Raw genomic sequence first — 20175 nt, 5'->3', positions numbered from 1 at the left:
GAATTATAAGATTGGTGATTATGACAAGCTTAGGAGACAACTTTGAGCTATAACATGGAATGAGGAGTTGAGTGGTAAGGAAATAAATGCTGCATGGGAACTTACAAAGAAATACATAACAGCATCAATGTACGAATGTATTCCAAAAGCCAAAATGCTGAATAAGGTAGGTGTAAAATGGATGAATGTCTAGCTTAAGCATGAAATCTGGAAAAACGAAAGTACTTTGGAGGAAGTACAAAATGAATAATGGTAATCAGTAACATGAAGAATTTTAAAGAACAAGCGCCAGGAGAGTGACTCAGTTAGTAAAAAACAAAAGTAGAGTACGAGCAGAAATTGGCAAATCAGGCTAAGTAAACCCTACAGAGTTTTTTAGATATGTGGCTAGTAGAAGGAAGAATGATCGTGGAAAGATGAACTTAAGGGATGAAAGTGGTAGAATGGTAACTGCTGCAGAAGACATTGTTGAGGTATTCAGTGATCAATTTATAAGTGTGTTTCATCCTGCTCAGGGTGGAATCATGAGGAACTAAAGTGCAGAGGACATAGGAGAGGACAGCTTAATTGTGAGTGAGCAGGAGGTATTTGAAGAAATAAATAACCTTGGTTTCGCTTAAAAGAAGAGAGTGTGAGGAACCGTTTTAGGGAGCAGGTGTTAGAGAGGATTTCGGATGGGCTAGAAAGTGTACAAGACTGGTGGAGACATAATTCAAAAGTAATTCTAAGCTCTGCAAATGAGGTGCTTGGTGAAACATCCAGAAAGATTACACAGCAGAAGGAGGGTTACTGGTCGAATAATGATGTACAAGAACCAGTGACAACTAAGATGAAGGCAAAGCAGAAGTGGGTTGAGTCAAGAGTGGAAGAGGACAGAGAGAAAAAGCGAGAAGCCAAGAGAGTTGCACAGGTGAAGGCCATGGCATATCAAGACCTTTATGGTCAATTAGAAACAAAGGAAGGACAGAGAAAGATTTATCGATTGGCAAAATGTAGAAATAAGGTTTCAAAGGCCATTGTACATGTGAGGCAGATCAAAGACACTGAAGGAAGAATATTATGGAGGGATGTGGACATAAGAAACAGATGAAGAATATACTTTGAGGGATGTTGGAAGTTTATTTTACTCTTGGTTAGACTATAATAAATTTAGTTTAATCCTTTATCCAAATGTAAGCAAACAAAGTTTGCGCCTGAAAATATCTTCAGGACTGACGTAAGGTGGTGAAACACCAGGCAATTCCGAGAAAAGGTAAAACAAGCTCTCATCACTCCTTGTCAGTCCTGAAGATATTTTCAGGAGCAAACTTTGTTTGCTTACACTTGGATAAAGAATTAAACTAAATTTATTATAGTCTAACCAAGTGCAAAATAAACTTCTAACATCTTTCTCTAAATCCAGAGTAATTCAATAATAAGGTAGTACACCTGTTGGCAACTTGTATAGGTAAACATGACCTCTCCTATTGCTTCTGCCTTAGTATTTCAACGTTTGGGTCTGCCTCCCACTGACAAGACCTCAGGCTTGGCTGTTGCTGTCACCCAGGGCCTGGTGATGGGGTAATGAATGGCAATGCTGTAGCCTGTGAAGTTAACTGAGGCAGCTGTTGCTGTTACCCTATGGCCCCTAGTCCTCATGCCACCAGTCCTATTCTCAAAAATATCTTCTGAATTAATCTTATAGAAACCCTTCAGTAATTTGAATGTCTCAATCATATCACCCCTGTTCTGCCTATCAACCAATTTCTGCAACCCACAAATCTTCACCCTGTTCTCATAAGGTTCATTCCATAGACCTGCTATCATCTTGGTCACTCTTCTCTGGATCCTCTCCACCTCCTCCCCATCAAGAAGAAACCTAGGTGACCAAATCTGGACACAGTAGTTGTGACGAGGTCTTATCAAGGCTCGGTACAGAGGAACAATAACTTGCTTATCTCTGGTCGTCAAAGTATTTTTCAGCAACCAAGTGATTTGATGAGCTGATTTAGCCACTTTTGTGATGTGCTCCCTAAACTTCAACTCCCTATCCACCAACACTCCCAAATCCCTGGCCTTGTCAACCTCCTGGAGTACAGTTCCACCAATGTGATATACTGCTGCTAATCTTTTCACCTCAAAATGCATAACCTTACATTTTGCCACATTAAATTGACATCCATTCTCCTTAGCCCAGTCCTCCAAACTGTCCAAATCATCATGCAAAATTTTGAAATCGTGCACTCACTATTGCTCTACCCAACTTTGCATCATCAGCAAACAAATGAACACTTCCTCTCAGATCCTTTCCTATATCGTTAATGAACAAATTGAACAGTAGTGGTCCAAGAACAGAACCCTGCGGCACACCACTAGTCACAGGCTGTCTTTTGGACTATACTCATGAATAAACCACTCTCTGATATCTCTCCATCAACCACTCTCCTATCCATCTCACCAACCCTACATCCATCCCCACATGCTGCAGTTTACTGATTAGAATTCCATGTGATATCCTGTCAAAGGCCTTAGCACGGTCCAGTAGAATCACTGTAAACCCATTACCCTTATCCAGTTCAACCGTCACTGTGTTATAAAACGTGAGCAAGTTACTGAGGCATAATCTACCCTTCACAAAACCATGCTGTCTCCCATACAGTATCCCATTTTCATCTATCCAATCCTGTATTTTACTCTTGAATATTTTCTCCAAGACTTTGACAATGATTCCTGATATGCTGATCGGTCGGTAATTTACAACAGCAGTCTTGGAACCTCCTTTATTTTCCCCTCTTTCCACCCACTCAGGACCAACCCAGACCCGAAACTCAAATTAAACAAAATGGTCAAGGGCACTGACAATTCTTTAGCCACTTCACGTATGACACAAGCTTACCATCCAAGGTATACCATCCAATCCCACAGATGTATTGACATTGAGGTTTTGTATCAGACTATTCACCTCCACTTCATTCACCACAGTTCCCGTGTAAGCTATTGGTTCATTCATTCTTGCAATGTCACCACCTGGATAATATACTCTTGCAAAGTGCTCGCTCAGTAATTCCACTATATCAACTGATTTATTTACCTCCCTACCATCGGCATTCTTTAAAATCATTCTACCATATACATTTTTTCTTTTACCTCCAACATGTTTGGAATATTGAAAAAACTGTTTGGGATTTTCTTTAGCCTGCATAGTTAATGTTCTTTCATAATCTGCTTTTGCTTTTCTTACCACAGTCGTTACCCTTCTGGCCTGCGCTTTATACCGTTCATGTGCCTGCCGGTCACCTTTCTCCTTAAATTTTTTTGGAGCTCAAGCTTAATGGTGTTATTCATCCATTTAACCCCTACTTGATTTATTATTCGGACTCTAGGTATACGGTCATCCATTGCCTCCTGCAAACAGTTCTTAACCGCCTCCCATGCATCATCAACATCCAGCCACAGCAGTTTTACATGCCATGGCACTGAAGCAATCAAACTCCTAAACTTGTCATACTTACCAGCCCAATAATTTCACATGTACCCTGTCTTAATTGTAAATTCCACACCTTTAGCCACGTCCCAAACCAAGATCCTATGATCACTCTCACCAATTGGTGGCAATGGTCATATTTGTTACAGCAAATCCTCAGATGCAATTACTAGGTCAAGCACTCTCTGACCCCTAGTATTTTCCATTACATGCTGTTGCAGATAGTTATCCCTTAATAACCGCATAAAACCCAATTCCTTCTTCCTGTGTGTCCTCTCCTCCCCCTCAATCAATGCTACCATAGTTGAAATCTCCCATAATAATTACCCTCCTTCCACTCATTTCTTTTATTTGCTTATGCATACTATCTCCACCATCTATTCCATCCCGTGGTCTACAACAACACCCAACTGTATATTTTCCTCTGTTAGTCTCAATCTCACACCAAATAGCCTCAAATGTGCTCTTTTCTCTATCCTGCAGTTCCACTTCTATTCTCCTTGGCTGCAGCTCATCAGCTATCATCAATAACACTTCTCCCCCCATTTTATTCTCCCTGTCACTCCTGAACACTCCATACCCCTCACATTCAATCCCACTAGCTATATCATCTTCAGTCAGCCATGCTTCACTAATGCCAATAACCTGTGGACTGGAAGTGCCAACCAAGGCCAAAAATTCTTCCTTCTTGTTTCTAATACTTCTGGCATTAGTATACATGAATTGCAGAAGCTCATTTGTCCCATCCCTATTTTGATGCCGTGTACTAACTATCCCATTCCAGATTTGTTGTCCTTCGTACTCGTGCAGGCATATTAACTTGTACTAACTATCCCATTCCAGATTTGTTGTCCTTCGTACTCGTGCAGGCATATTACACACATTCATACAGTCAACCGTCTCCCTAAAGTCTGCATACCCCCCCCCCTTAATAAGTTTCCCTTATTCTGCACATCCACTTCATTCAGCAACACCTTTTGAAGTCTTCGTACACCAAATCCATTCAAATGTAAACCATCCATCTTAAATAAATCCTTTCGCCCATTCAACTCACTCCACACATTCACAAATTCCACACCACTCCTCCTACATAATCCACGCATAAAGTCATTAGCAATTTTGGCCCTTCTTCTATACTCTTCACTGTCATACCATGGCAACAGACTCACCATCCTAACTCTCTCACTCTTCTCTTTTGCTACCTCAAATCCTCTCTCATAGCCATTTCGTCCCCTTTCAAATCATTCATTCCAGCTACTACTATCAATTCTTTCACCCTCTGCTTTTGCATTCTAATTGAACTCGCTTACAAACTTAACTTTTGCACCAGGTTGGTACAATTTTGTAAAACTCTCATCTATCACACCTCTTACTAAAGAATCTCCGTACAACACTCGCTCTTTCATTTTGTTTACACTCACTATCATACTCTTATTTTTTATAATGACTTATAATGACAATGACAACCGTTATCGTTTAACATTAATGATGGGACCTGTTTAACTGGAGATATGCAGTGGCTTGCCAATGATACAAAGTTGGGAAGAAGAAGTAGAGCAAATGTTCTGTCCTAGAAAGAGGATCTGAATAGTTCATGTGAGTGACAAGTGAGTGGAGCAATCAGTTTAATGCTGCAAAATGCAACATCTTGAAATTTAGTATGAAAAGTTGGTATATAGAGTATACAATTAATGGAAAAATTTTGAAGGAAGTGGGCGAAATGAGAGATCTGAAAGTTATGGTATACAGAGAATTGAAGTTCAAACTGATGGGAGGTAGTTACAGGGTTAACACTGGAGAGGTCTTTCATTTGGGGGAAGCAGCAAGGACAAGATGCCATCCCTATGAAAGGAAGCTCTGAGCAAGAGGTCGAGGAGTGCTTTCTTTGCATGGAAGATGGTTGAACTGTGGAATGCATTTGCCTGATAGAGTGGTGAGAGCACAAACAATCAGTGAGTTGGGTATGATAGACTGTGGTTTCTAGGATGGGCATCCCATGATAAATCTTGTGACTCCATGGAGTCCTGAATCATCATCATAATAATAATAATAAATATTCACACATTTTAATCAATTTATTGGGAACATCCATCTATAAAGTCGTGTTACTAGTATTTTTCTGAAGAACATTTTTTTAATATGACCTTATTATTTGTATGAGATAGGAACTGACTGGTACAAGATCGAGCCATCAACATTTCCATCACATCACAAAAATGGAGTGAAAAACTTTGATACATGAGGTATGACACATAATACATGAGAGTACGAACTGAAGACAATAAAATTACAGATATGCTTCCAACATACCTTTACATAAACAAGCAATTATATTACCTTAAATCAAAAATGTCGGAGTTGTGATTGTGATTAAAAAGTTGAAGTATCTATTTTGTAAATATACATTAGATCTCAAAGTGCTTATATCCACTAAAACCTCCACATACTTCCATAAAAAAACTACAAGTTTACAAAATTTGCTGCTCATGTGGCATTTACTATGTGATCTAGATGGAATGGTCTAGAGAAATACGCATTATGAAAATGTAAAAGACATTGAAAAAAAGAAGAAAGCATAAATCAGTAAGGAAAGCAAAAAGTGCAGTATGAGAAGAAATTGGCAAATCAGGCAAAGGAAAAAAACCCTAGAGAGTTTTTTTAGATGTGTCGCAAGCAGAAGGAAGAATGATCACGGTTAGATCATGTTAATGGATGAAAATAGTAGGCAGGTAACTGCTGCAGGAGACATTGTTGACTTATTCAGTGATCAATTTATAAAGGTGTTTCATCCTGATCAGGGCAGAATTACCGGAACTTAAGTGTAGAGGACATAGGAAAGAATAACTTAATTGTGAGTGAGCAGGAGGAATTTGAGGAAATAAATAACTTTGATGTCCATAAGGCTTTGATGACATATCAACATGCCTCTTAAGGGAATTGGCAGTAGCACTGGCATGCATGTTTAATAAGAGTCTTACAGTAACACAAGTTTGAAGAGAGTGGAAAGAAGGTGAAATTGTTCCACTGCATAAAGGTGGTTATAAGGCTCTGATTTCAAATTATAAGCCAATCTGTATATCTGTAGTTGTCATGAAGGTACTCGAGATTGGTAAGAAGTAGGATACAGAATTGAGTTGAAAACAGCAGTATTCTTTATTGTCATCAGCATGGATTTGGTAAGGGGGAGATTATGTTTCACTAACGTATTTATGTACTGCAACGAGTGACAAATACCTTGGACAGGGGGACATGAATAGACAGTGGTGTACATAGCTTTTGCAAAGGCTTTTCGCAGTTGCATAGTAGGTGTCCTCCTGCAATGAGTCTTCGGACTCCTTGGAGGTGTCATGAATAATAATAATAGTAGACTGCCACACGAACAAGCTCTTAAATAAATTGAAACAAATGGGATTGGATAACAGACTTCTGAGTTGGATCAGTGCATGGTGGTCAGATAGGTATCAGATAGTTGTATATGGAGCTGCAGTATCCCATATCACTAGTGGTGTACTGCAGGAGTTAGTTTGTGGACAATTATTGTTCAGTTTGTATATTAATGATATTGTGTGGGTTTAAATATAAAGCTGTTTGCAGACGATGCAAAATTTGGTGGAGCAATGCAGAGTCAAGCAGATGTTATGGCATTGCAGGAGGACAGGAATAGATTGCATGAATGGGCAGGTAAGTTGAACTATCAGTTTAATGTTGCAAAGTGTAAGGTTTTGAAATTTGGTAAGCAACGATAGGATGCAAATTAGACACTTAGTGGGGAAACTTTAAAGAAGGTAAAGGAAATGAGAGATCTGGGAGTAATGGTGGACACGGACCTGAAATTCAGGGGCCACACTGCATAAGTGAAGACATCATATCGGATAATGGCAATGATGCTGAGTACCATGACATGATTAAATAAAGAGGTTATGATGATATCATATCAGATCTCATACCACATGAGATCTGATATGATGATATCAGATCTCATGTGGATCATTGTGTATAGATGTGGTTGCTGGGTTTTCATAACCGAGGATATGCTGGAAAGGGTCGAGAGACGATTCACAAAAGTGGTCCATGGTCTTTGGAATAAGGAGTACGGGGGACAGATTGAGATAATGTAAATTGCAAAGCTTCTTGAATAGGAGGGAGTAGGGGGGGGGATATGATTGAGGCATATAAGCTAGTCAGGGATTGTTATCAGATTGATATAGAAGAGATTTTTCATATATAGAATGAGAGATGGAGGGGAGGGTAAAACAAGAGGCCTGTGCTGAAAACTGTATAAGGAGGGTGTGAGCAAAGGAGTGAGAAGCAGGTTATTTGCACGTAGAGTGGTTGGTGAGTGGAATGCATTGTCTGAATGTGTGAATGTAGACACATTGAATCATTTTAAGCACAGATGGATGAGCATTGTGTGCAACAGTGCGTACCTCTCATGATGAGTCTCTGACTCCATGGAGGTTGGATGTTAAACAAACACTTAGTATTACATCAAGTTTGGTTTGCCTTCTTCAAAAATATGATTGCAGACCTGGGATATGATCCATGTCATGCTACAGAAAGGGGCAGTAATGACTAGCTTGTTCTAATATTTCCATAATACTTATTACAAAGTTTCTTTTTCTGATCTCTTTGTTTCTGTATACTAGTCTTGAAGTTCTGATAACATTTGATATATGTAATTAATTTTTTCTAGTCTTTTATACAAGTTTTGTACCCCTGATAATGTAAGCCTGACAACTTACAAACTTGTATCGTTATTTTGTTTATATTAATAAACCTATTTTATGTTTAGAAACAAGTGGTCTCAATACTAGAAATTAAATGAATAAGATAATCTTTCTCATAGGATTAAAGTATCAGTTACTCTTGGTCTTTTCCAAAAGAGAGAAATCTATTTTGGAAAAGACCTAGCATTTAACTTCTGCACCATCTGGAAAACTCTCACCTGATTAACAAAAAAATCATCCATATCGAATGTATTTAAATGTAATAAAGTCCTACTGAGCATGGTACTACCATCACGAAATCTTCCTTCTTTGCTCTGTAACTGGGCTATACATCCAGTTTACTCTCTGATCACTCACCAGGAATAATTTTCTGTTAATTATTATGCTTTTCACGAGTTATGCAGAATATGTGAAGGCTCTATTTATTTTTATTTATCATATTTTTTTTCCATTTGTACTACGACACATCACCTTTCATTGACAGCACTCTGCATTTCTCTTTCTTACTTTGCAATGTACAAACAAACCAAATTCATAAAATGCTTTCTCTGAACCATTCTCAAAAAAAAAAAAAAAAAAAAAAAAAAAAAAAAAAAAAAAAAAAACTAGTCATATTCAATCACTTCAAGCTTCACTTCTCATAAGCATATTCTCAAAAGAAGTTGGTCAGTAGGTTGCGAAGAAAGACTGTGTTCATCATGATTGCTCTAAAATGATAAGTTTAAATTTTAAAATGGTATGTGGCAATAGTGATAATTAGTTATTTAAATGTTGCTATATGACAATTGTGATTGGTAGGCAGCAGTTTAGTTACATTTTGGTATTTATTAAATTTCTTTGTGTTTCTTGTGTGCAGCTTTGAGCATGAGTGAAATGGCGGTGAAATGTAAGATGGTGCAAAAGACAAATGCAAGTGGCATGGATTTTCGCAAATGATGAGATGCTGTGAATGCAGTATATATGTTTGGGAAAGACTGGAGAGGATTAACAGGAGAGATCAGAGAGTTTGGGTGTGTAAGAAGTGTAGCATACTTAGGGATTATGAGATATCATTGAATGTCGGTAGTAAGCAAAAGATCGTGTAAGTAGCGAAGTAAGCAGAGTTGATGGTATGGATGAGTGATTGAGCAGTAATGGCAAGTCAATAGGCAAAAGAGGCAATGAGTTAGTAATGTTGATTGATAAGACAGTGTGTACACAGATGGGGACAAGCTAGCACCAAGATAGTGGACATGTAAAGTAGTGAAAATGCAATTCGCATAAATGGTTATGGAAAAACTAACTGAAGACATTAAAGTGGAGCTGGTAAAAATGAGGCAAGAGAATAAATGTATGAGGAATGATCTGAGAAGAATTACAGCTTTAAAAAAAAAATCAAATGATTTGAGAGTGGCAATGTACAGGGATTTGGTGATCAGAGGTGTAGTAAGTGAAAAGGTGCACAAGGTCTGTTTTTCAGGGGGTAGAATGAACAGGATGGTTGAAGCATTGGATAAGAGGAGTACGAAAGCAAAAGATTTGATAGTTGTAGTTGGCATGAATGATTTGACTGGTAATAAAAATAATGTAAGGAGGGATGTCATGGTGCTGTTAAGGAGAGAGAGAAAGATGGCAGTGTGATAGGTAACATAGCCAGAGTGTTGTTGAGGTATGATAATAATGAGTTGAGAAGATGAGCAAAGATTACGAGTGGTATGCTAACAGAGAGATGTGAGGAGAAAGAGTTCATTTTGTGAATGTGTGGGATGAGCTTGAGGAATGGATAGAGCTACATAAAAGAAATGGACTACATTTGAATAGATTTCGTTTGTGTGTTGGAGAAAATGCTGTTGCAAGAGAAAATGAAAGAAGTAAATGTAAGAGATGAGGAAGCAAGAGGTGTTGTGGAAGAGCAGGAGAGTAAGGTAGGCATATTTGTGAATGGAGAGACAAGTGGCACAGGAGAAGAGAATGAGAGAGAGAGAGAGAGAAGGAACACAGAGTTAACAGGGAAACAGGGAAGGTTAGGGTGGACAGGGAGGCGTGCGTGAAAAGTGTAGATAATGGTTTCAGGATAAGATGTGTGAGTGTACAAGAAAGGATTAAGATAGTCAAGGGTGTGGGAATGATATGAGACAGTTCTGAAAAGAGGTGTAATATCAGTGATGATAGACAGGAATAGATGGGGGAAGGGGAGTGTGGAGGAGTCATATCTGAAAAGTGGGGTTAGTGAGATTTGTTATAGAAACAGAAACAAGCCAGGGTGTATGTTGACAAATGCTAGAAGTATTCAAATTAAGGGGAATGAAATTGTATCATTTATGGAGTTCGTTCATCCAAAAAACTGTTTGTAATGGTGAGACACGGTTGAATGAGTATGGCATTCTTACAAGAAGAGATGGAGGGACATGTAGTCTTTTGTGAAGAAAGATAAAGTCATACTCTTATCACCCCTTCATAAAGTGAGTGATAAGAGTGAGATTTTCAATCATAGGTCAATCTGCTTGCCTGGAATTGGTCACTTGTTGGAGAAACTAATGAGAACAAGGATTCAGAACTGGATGGGCATCAGTAGAATTCTCTCAAATGGACAGCATGGGTTTGCTACAGAAAAGTAGTATTTTAGCAGTCTGCTGACTTATTATAACAAGGTGACAAATACATTGAAAAAGGTTGATGCATATGCAGTGGTATATTTAGATTCTGCAAGGATTTGATAGATTGCCACATGGCAAACTAGAAGTTAAATTGGAAAAGATGGGGTTGGATAGTAGATCAGTGCTTTAGATCTGAGATCAGCTGTCTGATAATTATCAATAGGCTGTGCATGGGGGGAGTGATATCCCAGAAGAGGAAAGTTCATTATTGGCATGCCCCCCAGAGATTTGGGGCATTGTTAAATTTGTATGTAAATGATGATAAGCAATTGTTTGCAGATGATGCAAAGTTGGAGAGAGTTAACAGAAGTATTGCAGAGATTACAGCTTCACAAGAGGGACCTAAACAGTGTATCTGAATGGATGAGTGTGCTAATGTCAATATAATGTTGCAAAGTGCAAGGTTTTAAGATTTGGAAAAGCAAAGATGGGATACTGAGTATAGGATTGGTGAGGATATTTTAGAGGAGGAAGAGATGACAGATCTGGGGGTGATTATTATTATTATTAACATGTGACCTCCACGGAGTTGGAGACTCCTGTGGGAGGTGCACACTATTGAACATAATGATCATCCAACCATACTTTAAACTGATTCAATGTGTCTACATTCACAACATACGAATTCAGAAAATGTATTCCACTCACCACCTACTCCTCATGCAAAGAACCCACTCCTCACACCCTCCTTATACAGTTTCCAGCAATGGCCTCTTGTTCTATCTCCCTCTCCCATTTCATGAAAAATCTCTTCCATGTCAACCCGATAACAACCCCTCACTAGCTTATATGTTTCAATCATAATCCCCACCACCCCTTTCTTCTATTCACGATGCTCTGCAACTTGATTTCTCTCAATCTGTCCTCTACATTGCAAAGACACTGACCACCTTTATGAATCATCTCTGGACACTTTCCAACATATCCTCGTCACCATGAAAGCCCAGGGACTATGCACAATAATCCATATGAGGCCAATAATCATCAAGGCCTTATACAGTAGCACGTCATAACCTCTCTATTTCTGCATGTCAGAGTTCCACCATATACCACTTTTTGATATCTGTAAGTCAGCCATCCTCTTACCCACAGTAATATTTTATATTTTGCTGGCTTGGTTGGCCAAGTAGTTAGCATACCTTCTCTCTAGGGAAAAGTCTTCAGGTTGGAGTACTGCTGTGGGCATGGATGTTTGTGTTTGTATGTGAAATTACTGGCGGTGGTGATTGCCAGTAGATGATGTTGATATAGATGGTGAAGGTAGATGCGGTTGGTGGAGTGGTGGAGACAGAGAGTTGTTGGGTAGGTGCCCTCCCTTGATGAGTCTTTGGATTCCCTGGAGGTGTTACATAATAATAATAATAATAATAATCCAAACCCATATTCTCCAATTTATGTAACAGTCTTCCATGCTGTATTCTGTCAAAAGCCATAGAAAATCCAAAAGTATCATGGTGTATCCATTCCTCTTGTTTAATTCAATGGTAACATTATTATAGAATATGAGTAAGTTGCCACAAACATAACCTTCCCTTAGTAAATTTATGTTGTTCATTACAAAGTAGAGATCCCTTGATAACCCTTTTCTGAAAGCATTCCCTAACCAGCTTTTCCAAATATTCATCACCATTCCTGACATACTGATTGGCCGATAGTTGGATACATTGGTCTTTACAGCACCATGGTGCAATGGGATTACCATACATTATATCCACTCCTGCAGAATATTCTCTGTTCTGAGGTTCAAATTATATAGTGTGGTCAAAGGAACAGATGTACACTGAACACTTGTTTAGCATCTGTGTTGATATTTCATCAGCCCCTATTGCTGAATTCCTATTTGGTTTGTGCAGCAGCTCTAATGCCTCCTCCTCATTAACCTGATTTTCTTCATCCAAGGAAGAGATAGCAGTGAGCTCAATGTTGCATACACCAGGCTGATAGCTTTTATCAGAGCGGGTGCTTAGTTGAACAACCCCTTCTGCATCTGTCACCCTCACCATCTAAATTGAATAGAGTTATTCTTTAATATTCATTCATTCATTTTTAATTGCAGCATAATGATGGAATTCTTGGCTGCTGTCTTTAGTTGTCAGAGCCAGTTTCTTTTCATACTCAGACTAGTTGTCTTACATACAACAGTTGTAACTCTTCTGACTTACTGCTTATAATTTTCATAACAGACATTATCCTTATGCAGATGGTATTCCTTCCACATCATACTTTTCTTACGAATCTCTTGCTTGATAAGATTACACATTCATTTTACTCCTATCCTATTTATTCTTCAAACTCTCTGGACACATTCTGATATTGCATCATTTAAGTATTTGTGAAATGCTTCCCATTCAGCAACTGATACCGTTGCACTGAACAACTCCGTATACTCCTCAGTGGTCACACAATTTCCACAGGTGATCCCTCACTCACTCTCTCTCTCTCTCCTCTCCTGCCAAGTATTGGTCAGTGTCAATCTGAAGTATAATAAAAATAAAGCCCAGGGGCAGTTGGAATCCAAGCAGAGTTAATTAAGGCTACAGGAATGGAAGGATTAAAGTTTTTTTTTCCCTAAAAAAAACAAAAAACTTTAATAACTTTAATTCTCTTACTAAATATATATTAAATAAATACAGATATATAAATAAAATACACATTTTTTATTTTGTGAAATTTAATAATTTTATGAACCTTACCTGCAGTAGTTGGCTGAATCGAAAATGTAATTCCAGAAATGGAGGTGCTAACTAAAAAAAAATTAAAAATAAGTATCATTTGATTAACAATAAGCATAAAAGAGAAAATCATAGGCAGCAATTTTATTTAAATGTATACTACTACTGCTAATGCTGGAATTAGCTATAGATCCAGGAATGAGTTGCTATGTTTGCATGCAAATGCTAGAAGTGTAAGAAACAAGGCAAATTAATTGGTTGCATTAGTTGAGTCTGTTCACCTAAGAATTGTTGGAATGAGACATGGTTGGATGAGGATGACATCCTGACAGGAATAGATATGGAAGGGTATGATATGTTTCATGAAGATAGAAAGGGTAAAAAGGGAGGGGGGGGAATTCTTGATGATAGAGAAAGAGTTATGCCCATACAAAGTAGAGATGCAAGAGGGAAATAGTACCAGTGGTTTTGAGGCAGTGTGAGACAGAAGTAAATAGAATGAAATACTTAGTCGGATGTTGTTATAGACCTGGTAATGTGGATGGTAGTGACTATGAAATGTATAATCAAATTAACTAAGCAAATAATAAAAGGGTAATCAACATGGGTGATTTTAATTATGGTAATATAGACTGGGATGATGGGATAGCAACTGGAAGTAAAAAAAATAGTTTTTTTGAGTTTTTGAGGGACAACTACCTCAGACAGTATATAACAGAGGGCACAGAAGGATTGAGGGTCTTGGATTTGATCAGGGGAGGTAAGGGTTTAACAGAAAATGTAGGAGGTCATCCCTGAAAGTGAATAAAGAGGTTGTGATCAGAGTAGTGAGAAGCAAGTTTTTTGCATGCAGAGTTGTGAATGGTTGGAATGCCTTGCTTGGGATGGTGGTGTCTGCAGAGAATTTGAGTGTGTTTAAGGTGCATTATGATGAGCTGTGTGTATCACAAAAAAAGACATCTTAGATCAGTCCTTCCCAAATTTCTGAATGTCATGGTCCCCTTTTAAAAAATTTAAATATTTCATGGCCCCCTTTGAAAAAAAATCGTAATATAGACATATTATTATAATATTTATTGTATTTATATTCAATACAAAACATGCACAGCGAATATTGCAAAAATCAAATGCAAAAATTACATTTTTAGCATCTTACATACACATTTGACATACATGGCACATTATCTTATATTTTTATATAGATAGATATATTGTTATTGTATATTTGCAGTACATGAACATGAAATGTAAAATGATTAGTAATAAAGAATTAAAAACATAAAAGAGGTTTAATAACAATTTAATGTGATGGATGGGCTTCAATACTGCTACATAAAAAGTCAATATAAGATAAATATTTGAAACTGTAAGTATTAGATTTCTGCTTTGAAATGAAACTTATATGAATAAGTATATATTTACTAACATTCATTAAGCGCCGAAATATGCAGGAAGCTAAATTTGTGAACTCGCACCAATGTGTGATTTTTTTCCGTTAAAATATAAAAAATAACAACAACAACAAAAAATTAAATAGGTCTCTTTTAAGATAAAAAAAAATCTACTTAGTCTTAAAATGTTTTAAATTTGTTTTCATTATTCCCCCCCCCCTCAACAAAACTTATGGCCCCCAAGGATGCCATGGCCTACAGTTTGGGAAGCGCTGTCTTAGATGAGTCTTTGATCCCATGGGGTCTTAGGATAATAATAATAAAAATAATAATAATATACAATATATTGTTTATATATAAAATTAGCATAATCATAAATATTAAAAAGTTGTGTTGAAGTGAATTTTCCATATTATCATGAGTATAACTGAAAGATCATAAGAACAAATAAACTGCAAAAAAAATCTAATGAGACTAAATATTTTGTATTAATAACCTGTGTTTAGATTTAAAAGTTCTTCTTCTTTGGTGCATCAATCTGAAGATTGGTAATTATAGCAGCACATCACAACATCCTGTCTTGTTACCTCCTTTTTATCTCTTCATAACTCTTAGCACCAGTTAGCTTATTATGTTGTTTATATATGAAATTCTTGGTCTGACTCGTGGCCTCTTTCCTTCTACAGTCCCCTCCATTATTTCTATAATCAGTCCCCCATGCCTCAAATAGTGTCCAATTAGGCTTTTCCTTCTCTTATTGATGTGTTTCATTAATGACCGCTCTTCATGAACTATATTTAGAACTTTGTCATTACTTTTCCTTTCTGTCCAACTAATTTTCATCATTTTTCCCCAGCACCAAAGTTCAAATGCATCCAACTTTTTCATGTCTTGTTTTGTTAGAGTTATAATGCAATGCAATGCGCCATATGTATGTTTTCACTAGCCTTTTTTTGAGCTGGATGCTAAGTCCTTTACTGGTAAAAATGTTTCTTCTGTTATAGAATGCTTTTTTGGCTAGGATTATTCGTGCTTTAATATCTGATTGGTTTCTTCCATCTTCTGTGATAAGACTTCCAATATATTTAAAAGAGGATACCTGTTGTATTAGGTTATTATTTATTTCCAAGTTTATTTTCATTGGATTTGCTTTACTTGTAATTAATAATTTTGATTTCTTATAATTAATTTTTAGGCTGTACTGTGTGAAGATTTCTTCCATCTTTGTTAGGGTGGCACTATTTATCAATATGCTGATGTGTTTTCTAACTTCTCTATGAAATCGATTATTTTCTTCAGTCCGTATCTCATTTTTTTTCTTGAGCCACCTACCTCATGATCAGATCCCAAGCTGATGCTAAGATTCACGGGTCTCCTGATCTTCTAATTGGATCAAGATGTTTCTAGTTGCATTTTATATAACCCTTACTTTTCCCCCGATCATTTCATATGCGTTCTTTGATGCTCATTCTCCAAATGAGCATCAAAGGCAGTACAGCCTTTGATGCTCAGAGATTTTACAGAGATTTTTCTGTAAATTCTCTGTTGATTACTCTGAGCTAGTCTCACTTGGCTCTTACTAGTTAATGATCTCTGCCACAACATGCCTATTAGACTTGAAAATGCATATCTTCCGCCATTGGACTGTCAAGTAATACAGTTTGACCCTTCAGTGTTTGAACACTGTGGATACGTCTGGAAGCAGGTATTAGTAATAACTGATCTATTAGCATGGGCAAATTCCAATAGTCTTTTACCACAGGCATTAAATTCTCTCAGATGAAACTTATTATTTTTTTTTTATTATTTGACACCTCCAGGGAGTCCATAGACTCATCGAGGGAGGGCACCTGCTCTACAACTCTGTCTCCACCAACTGACCGCAACTACACCAACGCTATCTACCGCCGATCACCACCACTGGTATTTCCACAGACAATCACAAACATCCATGCCCATGGCAGGATTCGAACCCGCAGTCTTTTTGGCGGGAGAGTGGATACGCTAACCACTCGGCAACTTCTCCTGGGCTTTCTCTTTCGCAAGATGAACAAACTCCTCAAATTCCTAGAACAGCCTCCAACCTAAACTTTCCAACAGCCAGCCCAAAAAACGTGGAACGCTTCACGATTTTGCATGTCATCCTTGAGCAGGAGCCATGCTAATCTTCTCTGTATCATTACAATTTTAGTATAAACTTCTCAGGTGTTTGATATGGATGGAACATCTTGGCAGGCAGTCCAAAATAGCTTGTGGGTATGCACTGAACTCCACACTTTCTTCAACAAGCTTATACATACAGAGTGCATAAACCACAATGATTGAAACATTGGTAGGATGAGCCTCAAGTCTAATAAAAAGTTTCCACTGATTTATGGGCTTATAATACTGAAAGATCTTGCTCCTCATTTCCTCAGTATTACTGCCCTGTGGTGTTTTGTATCTCTCTTTGAATAGAGCTTTACTAACAGAAGGGCAGGAAATCAAAAGCAGAAGGAAAAAGTACAGCAAGAAACTGCACAGCAGAGAGGATAAGGAAAAATTTGAAGAGATCCCTACCCTGGAGAATCTTAAGTCAGAACCACTTGAACTTAGACACAGAAAGAGCAGTCAAAGTATAATAAAAATAAAGCACCAGGGGAAGATGGAATCCAAGCAGAGTTAATTAAGGTCACAGGAAATGGAAGGACAGGAATGTATGGAGATTTAATGATTTACGTTGTGAAGAATAGAATGTTAAAAGAGTGCTTGCCTCGAGGAATGAAAGGGTGCATGTATGTATGGAAAGGGTCCAGAGAAGATTCACAAAGGTAGTCAGTGGTCTTTGGAATGTTGAGTATGAGGACAGATTGAGAGAATGTAAGTTGCAAAGCTTCATGAATAGGAGGAAGAGGGGGATATGATTTAGACATACAAGCTAGTCAGGGGTTGTTATCAGGTCGAAATGCACAAAATTTTTCATAGAATGGGAGAAGGGAGTAGAACAAGGGGCTATCACTGGAAACTGTATAAGGAGGGTGTGAACAGAGGAGTGAGGATGTTGAAAGTTTATTTTTCACTAGGTTAGAATATAATGAATTTAGTTTAATCCTTTATCCCAGTGAGAGCAAACAAAGTTTGCACCTGAAAATATCTTCAGGACTGAATATAGTGTTGTACTATCTTACCATGGTAAGTAGTGCAAAACAGTGCCTGGTGTTGCACTACTTACCATGGTAAGATAGTACAACACTATATTCAGTCCTGAAGATATTTTCAGGTGCAAACTTTGTTTGCTCTCACTGGGATAAAGGATTAAACTAAATTCATTATATTCTAACCTAGTGAAAAATAAACTTTCAACATCTTTCTCTAAATCCAGAGTAATTTAATAAAAAAAGGTGGCAAACCTTTTGGCAACTCCTATAGGTGAAGATGACCTTGCTACTGTTTCTGCCTGGTATCTCCAACTCTGGACCTGGCTACCACTGAAGAGACCTCAATAAAGGTCAAAACTAGTCTGGGTAGTGGCCAATCCCTTAATGCAGAACAGTATACATATCCACAAGGAGATGTGTTTTGCATTATGGGAGATACTGGGATAGGAGTGTTGGCAGCTTGCTTGCTCCACCTTTGCTACGAGTTGCCTGGTGTTGCACTACTTACCATGGTAAGATAGTACAATACTATATTCAGTCCTGAAGACATTTTCAGGCACAAACTTTGTTTGCTCTCACTGGGATAAAGGCTTAAACTAAATTCATTATATAGAGGAATGAGGAGTAGGTTCTTTGCATTGAGTGTGGTTGGTGATTGGAATGCACTGCCTGAGTGTGCTGTGGGCTTCAATGTGACTGTAGACACATTGAATCAGTTTAAGGTACGGTTGGATGAGCACTGTGCACAATAGTGTGTGTGTGTGTGTGTGTGTGTGTGTGTGTGTGTGTGTGTGTGTGTGTGTGTGTGTGTGTGTGTGTGTGTGTGTGTGTGTGTGTGTGTGTGTGTGTGTGTGTAATAGTGTGCTGGATGAGAATTGTGTACAAAAGTGTGACCTTCTACGATGAGTCTCTGACTCCATGGAGATCAAATGTTAATAATAATAATAATAACAATAATATGGCAATAAAGTGAGATGAGAATATGAATAATATGATAGTGTGGTGGTTGGTATAAATGAACTAACAATGTGAATCAAGTGGCAATAGATTTGATGATATTGTTAGGAACTATGTAGCAGAATGGTGTGTAAGAGGGAAGATAAGTGAGTGTTTTACCCAGATGTGATAATTCAGAATTGAGAAGTAAAGTAGAATAGATTCATTGAAAGAGAACTGGAATATATGTATGCTTGGAGTGCATTTGAAGATAAAAGCACTTAAACATGGAAGGGCACAGGCATCTGAAGAAACTGTTATTCTCAGAGCATGTGAGAGTATTAGGGAAACAAAATTATTCCTAGGGTTGGCCTTTTATAGTCATTTATGAGATGGAAGAATATATAGCATATTGCAGAGTTAAATGGAGTCTAGAGGGAATAATAATAAGTACAGAAATAATGACAATACACTGATGTTTCTTTATCCAAGTGCTAGGAATACCAGGAATAAAGGAAGTGAATTGATGGCACTGATACCCTCAGTTTGTCCTAAAATTATTGAACTCAGTGAAACATGGTTGGCTAAAGGTGATGTCCTAACAAGGAATAAAAGAATATAGGAATAAAAGGATATAGTATTTAATAAAGAGCTATGCAGTCAGGCCAATGAACACTTTATCAAATATACTAATAAAATGTGAATATAAGGACTTGGGTAGCAGTTATGTTCTTTTAAGTAGTGCAAGAAAGGCAACTCCGATGCTGAGGATTGTATTCTCATAAACTCTCTAGTCAAAATTATGAAACTTTAATAGTTTCTAAATACATACATTCAGCTTTGAAATAATGTTGGATATTTAATACCCACTATTTCTCTACAGATGGATATAGTATATTTCAACAGCAGAGGATTTCTGCAATTTCTGCATGCAAAATATATCCTACACATTCTTTTGAAATGCCTATTGTCTCAGCAATTTCATGCACTTGGACTCGCCAATCATCCAGTACCATACCATGCACTCGATCAATGATCTCTGATGTTGTTAAACTTTTTGGATGTCCTTCATGTGGATCATTTTCAAGGCTGGTATAGCCATGTTTAAAGGCAGCCCATTTCTTAACTGTCGAAGATGAAGTAGCAGAGTGTCCATAACCTTTTATGAACTTTGAATTAATTTCTTTTGCCATTAAACAAATGGCAAAATAAA

The 20175-nt window shown here is 37.6% G+C and overlaps 1 protein-coding gene and 1 non-coding gene across 5 annotated transcripts in view; both read right to left on the bottom strand.

Moving 5' to 3' along the window:
- Positions 1-20175, bottom strand: part of LOC150109786 (uncharacterized) — a 1408745-nt gene that overhangs the window by 870387 nt on the left and 518183 nt on the right. For all 4 annotated transcript variants that reach the window (XM_090396626.1, XM_090396635.1, XM_090396653.1 and 1 more), the window contains one exon: positions 13520-13570. In XM_090396626.1, the coding sequence (XP_090252752.1) occupies positions 13520-13570 (51 nt within the window). The remainder of the gene's footprint in view (positions 1-13519; positions 13571-20175) is intronic.
- Positions 16998-17105, bottom strand: LOC150109787 (U6 spliceosomal RNA). Its single transcript, XR_016549050.1, has one exon. It is a non-coding gene; the product is annotated as a U6 spliceosomal RNA (small nuclear RNA).

Source organism: Typopeltis vanoorti, chromosome 1 (genome assembly GCF_054136105.1).
Source record: "Typopeltis vanoorti isolate ZY-2024b chromosome 1, IOZ_Tvanoo_1.0, whole genome shotgun sequence".
In the NCBI taxonomy this organism is placed as follows: domain Eukaryota; kingdom Metazoa; phylum Arthropoda; class Arachnida; order Uropygi; family Thelyphonidae; genus Typopeltis; species Typopeltis vanoorti.
This window is presented reverse-complemented; position numbering and strand designations above follow the sequence as displayed.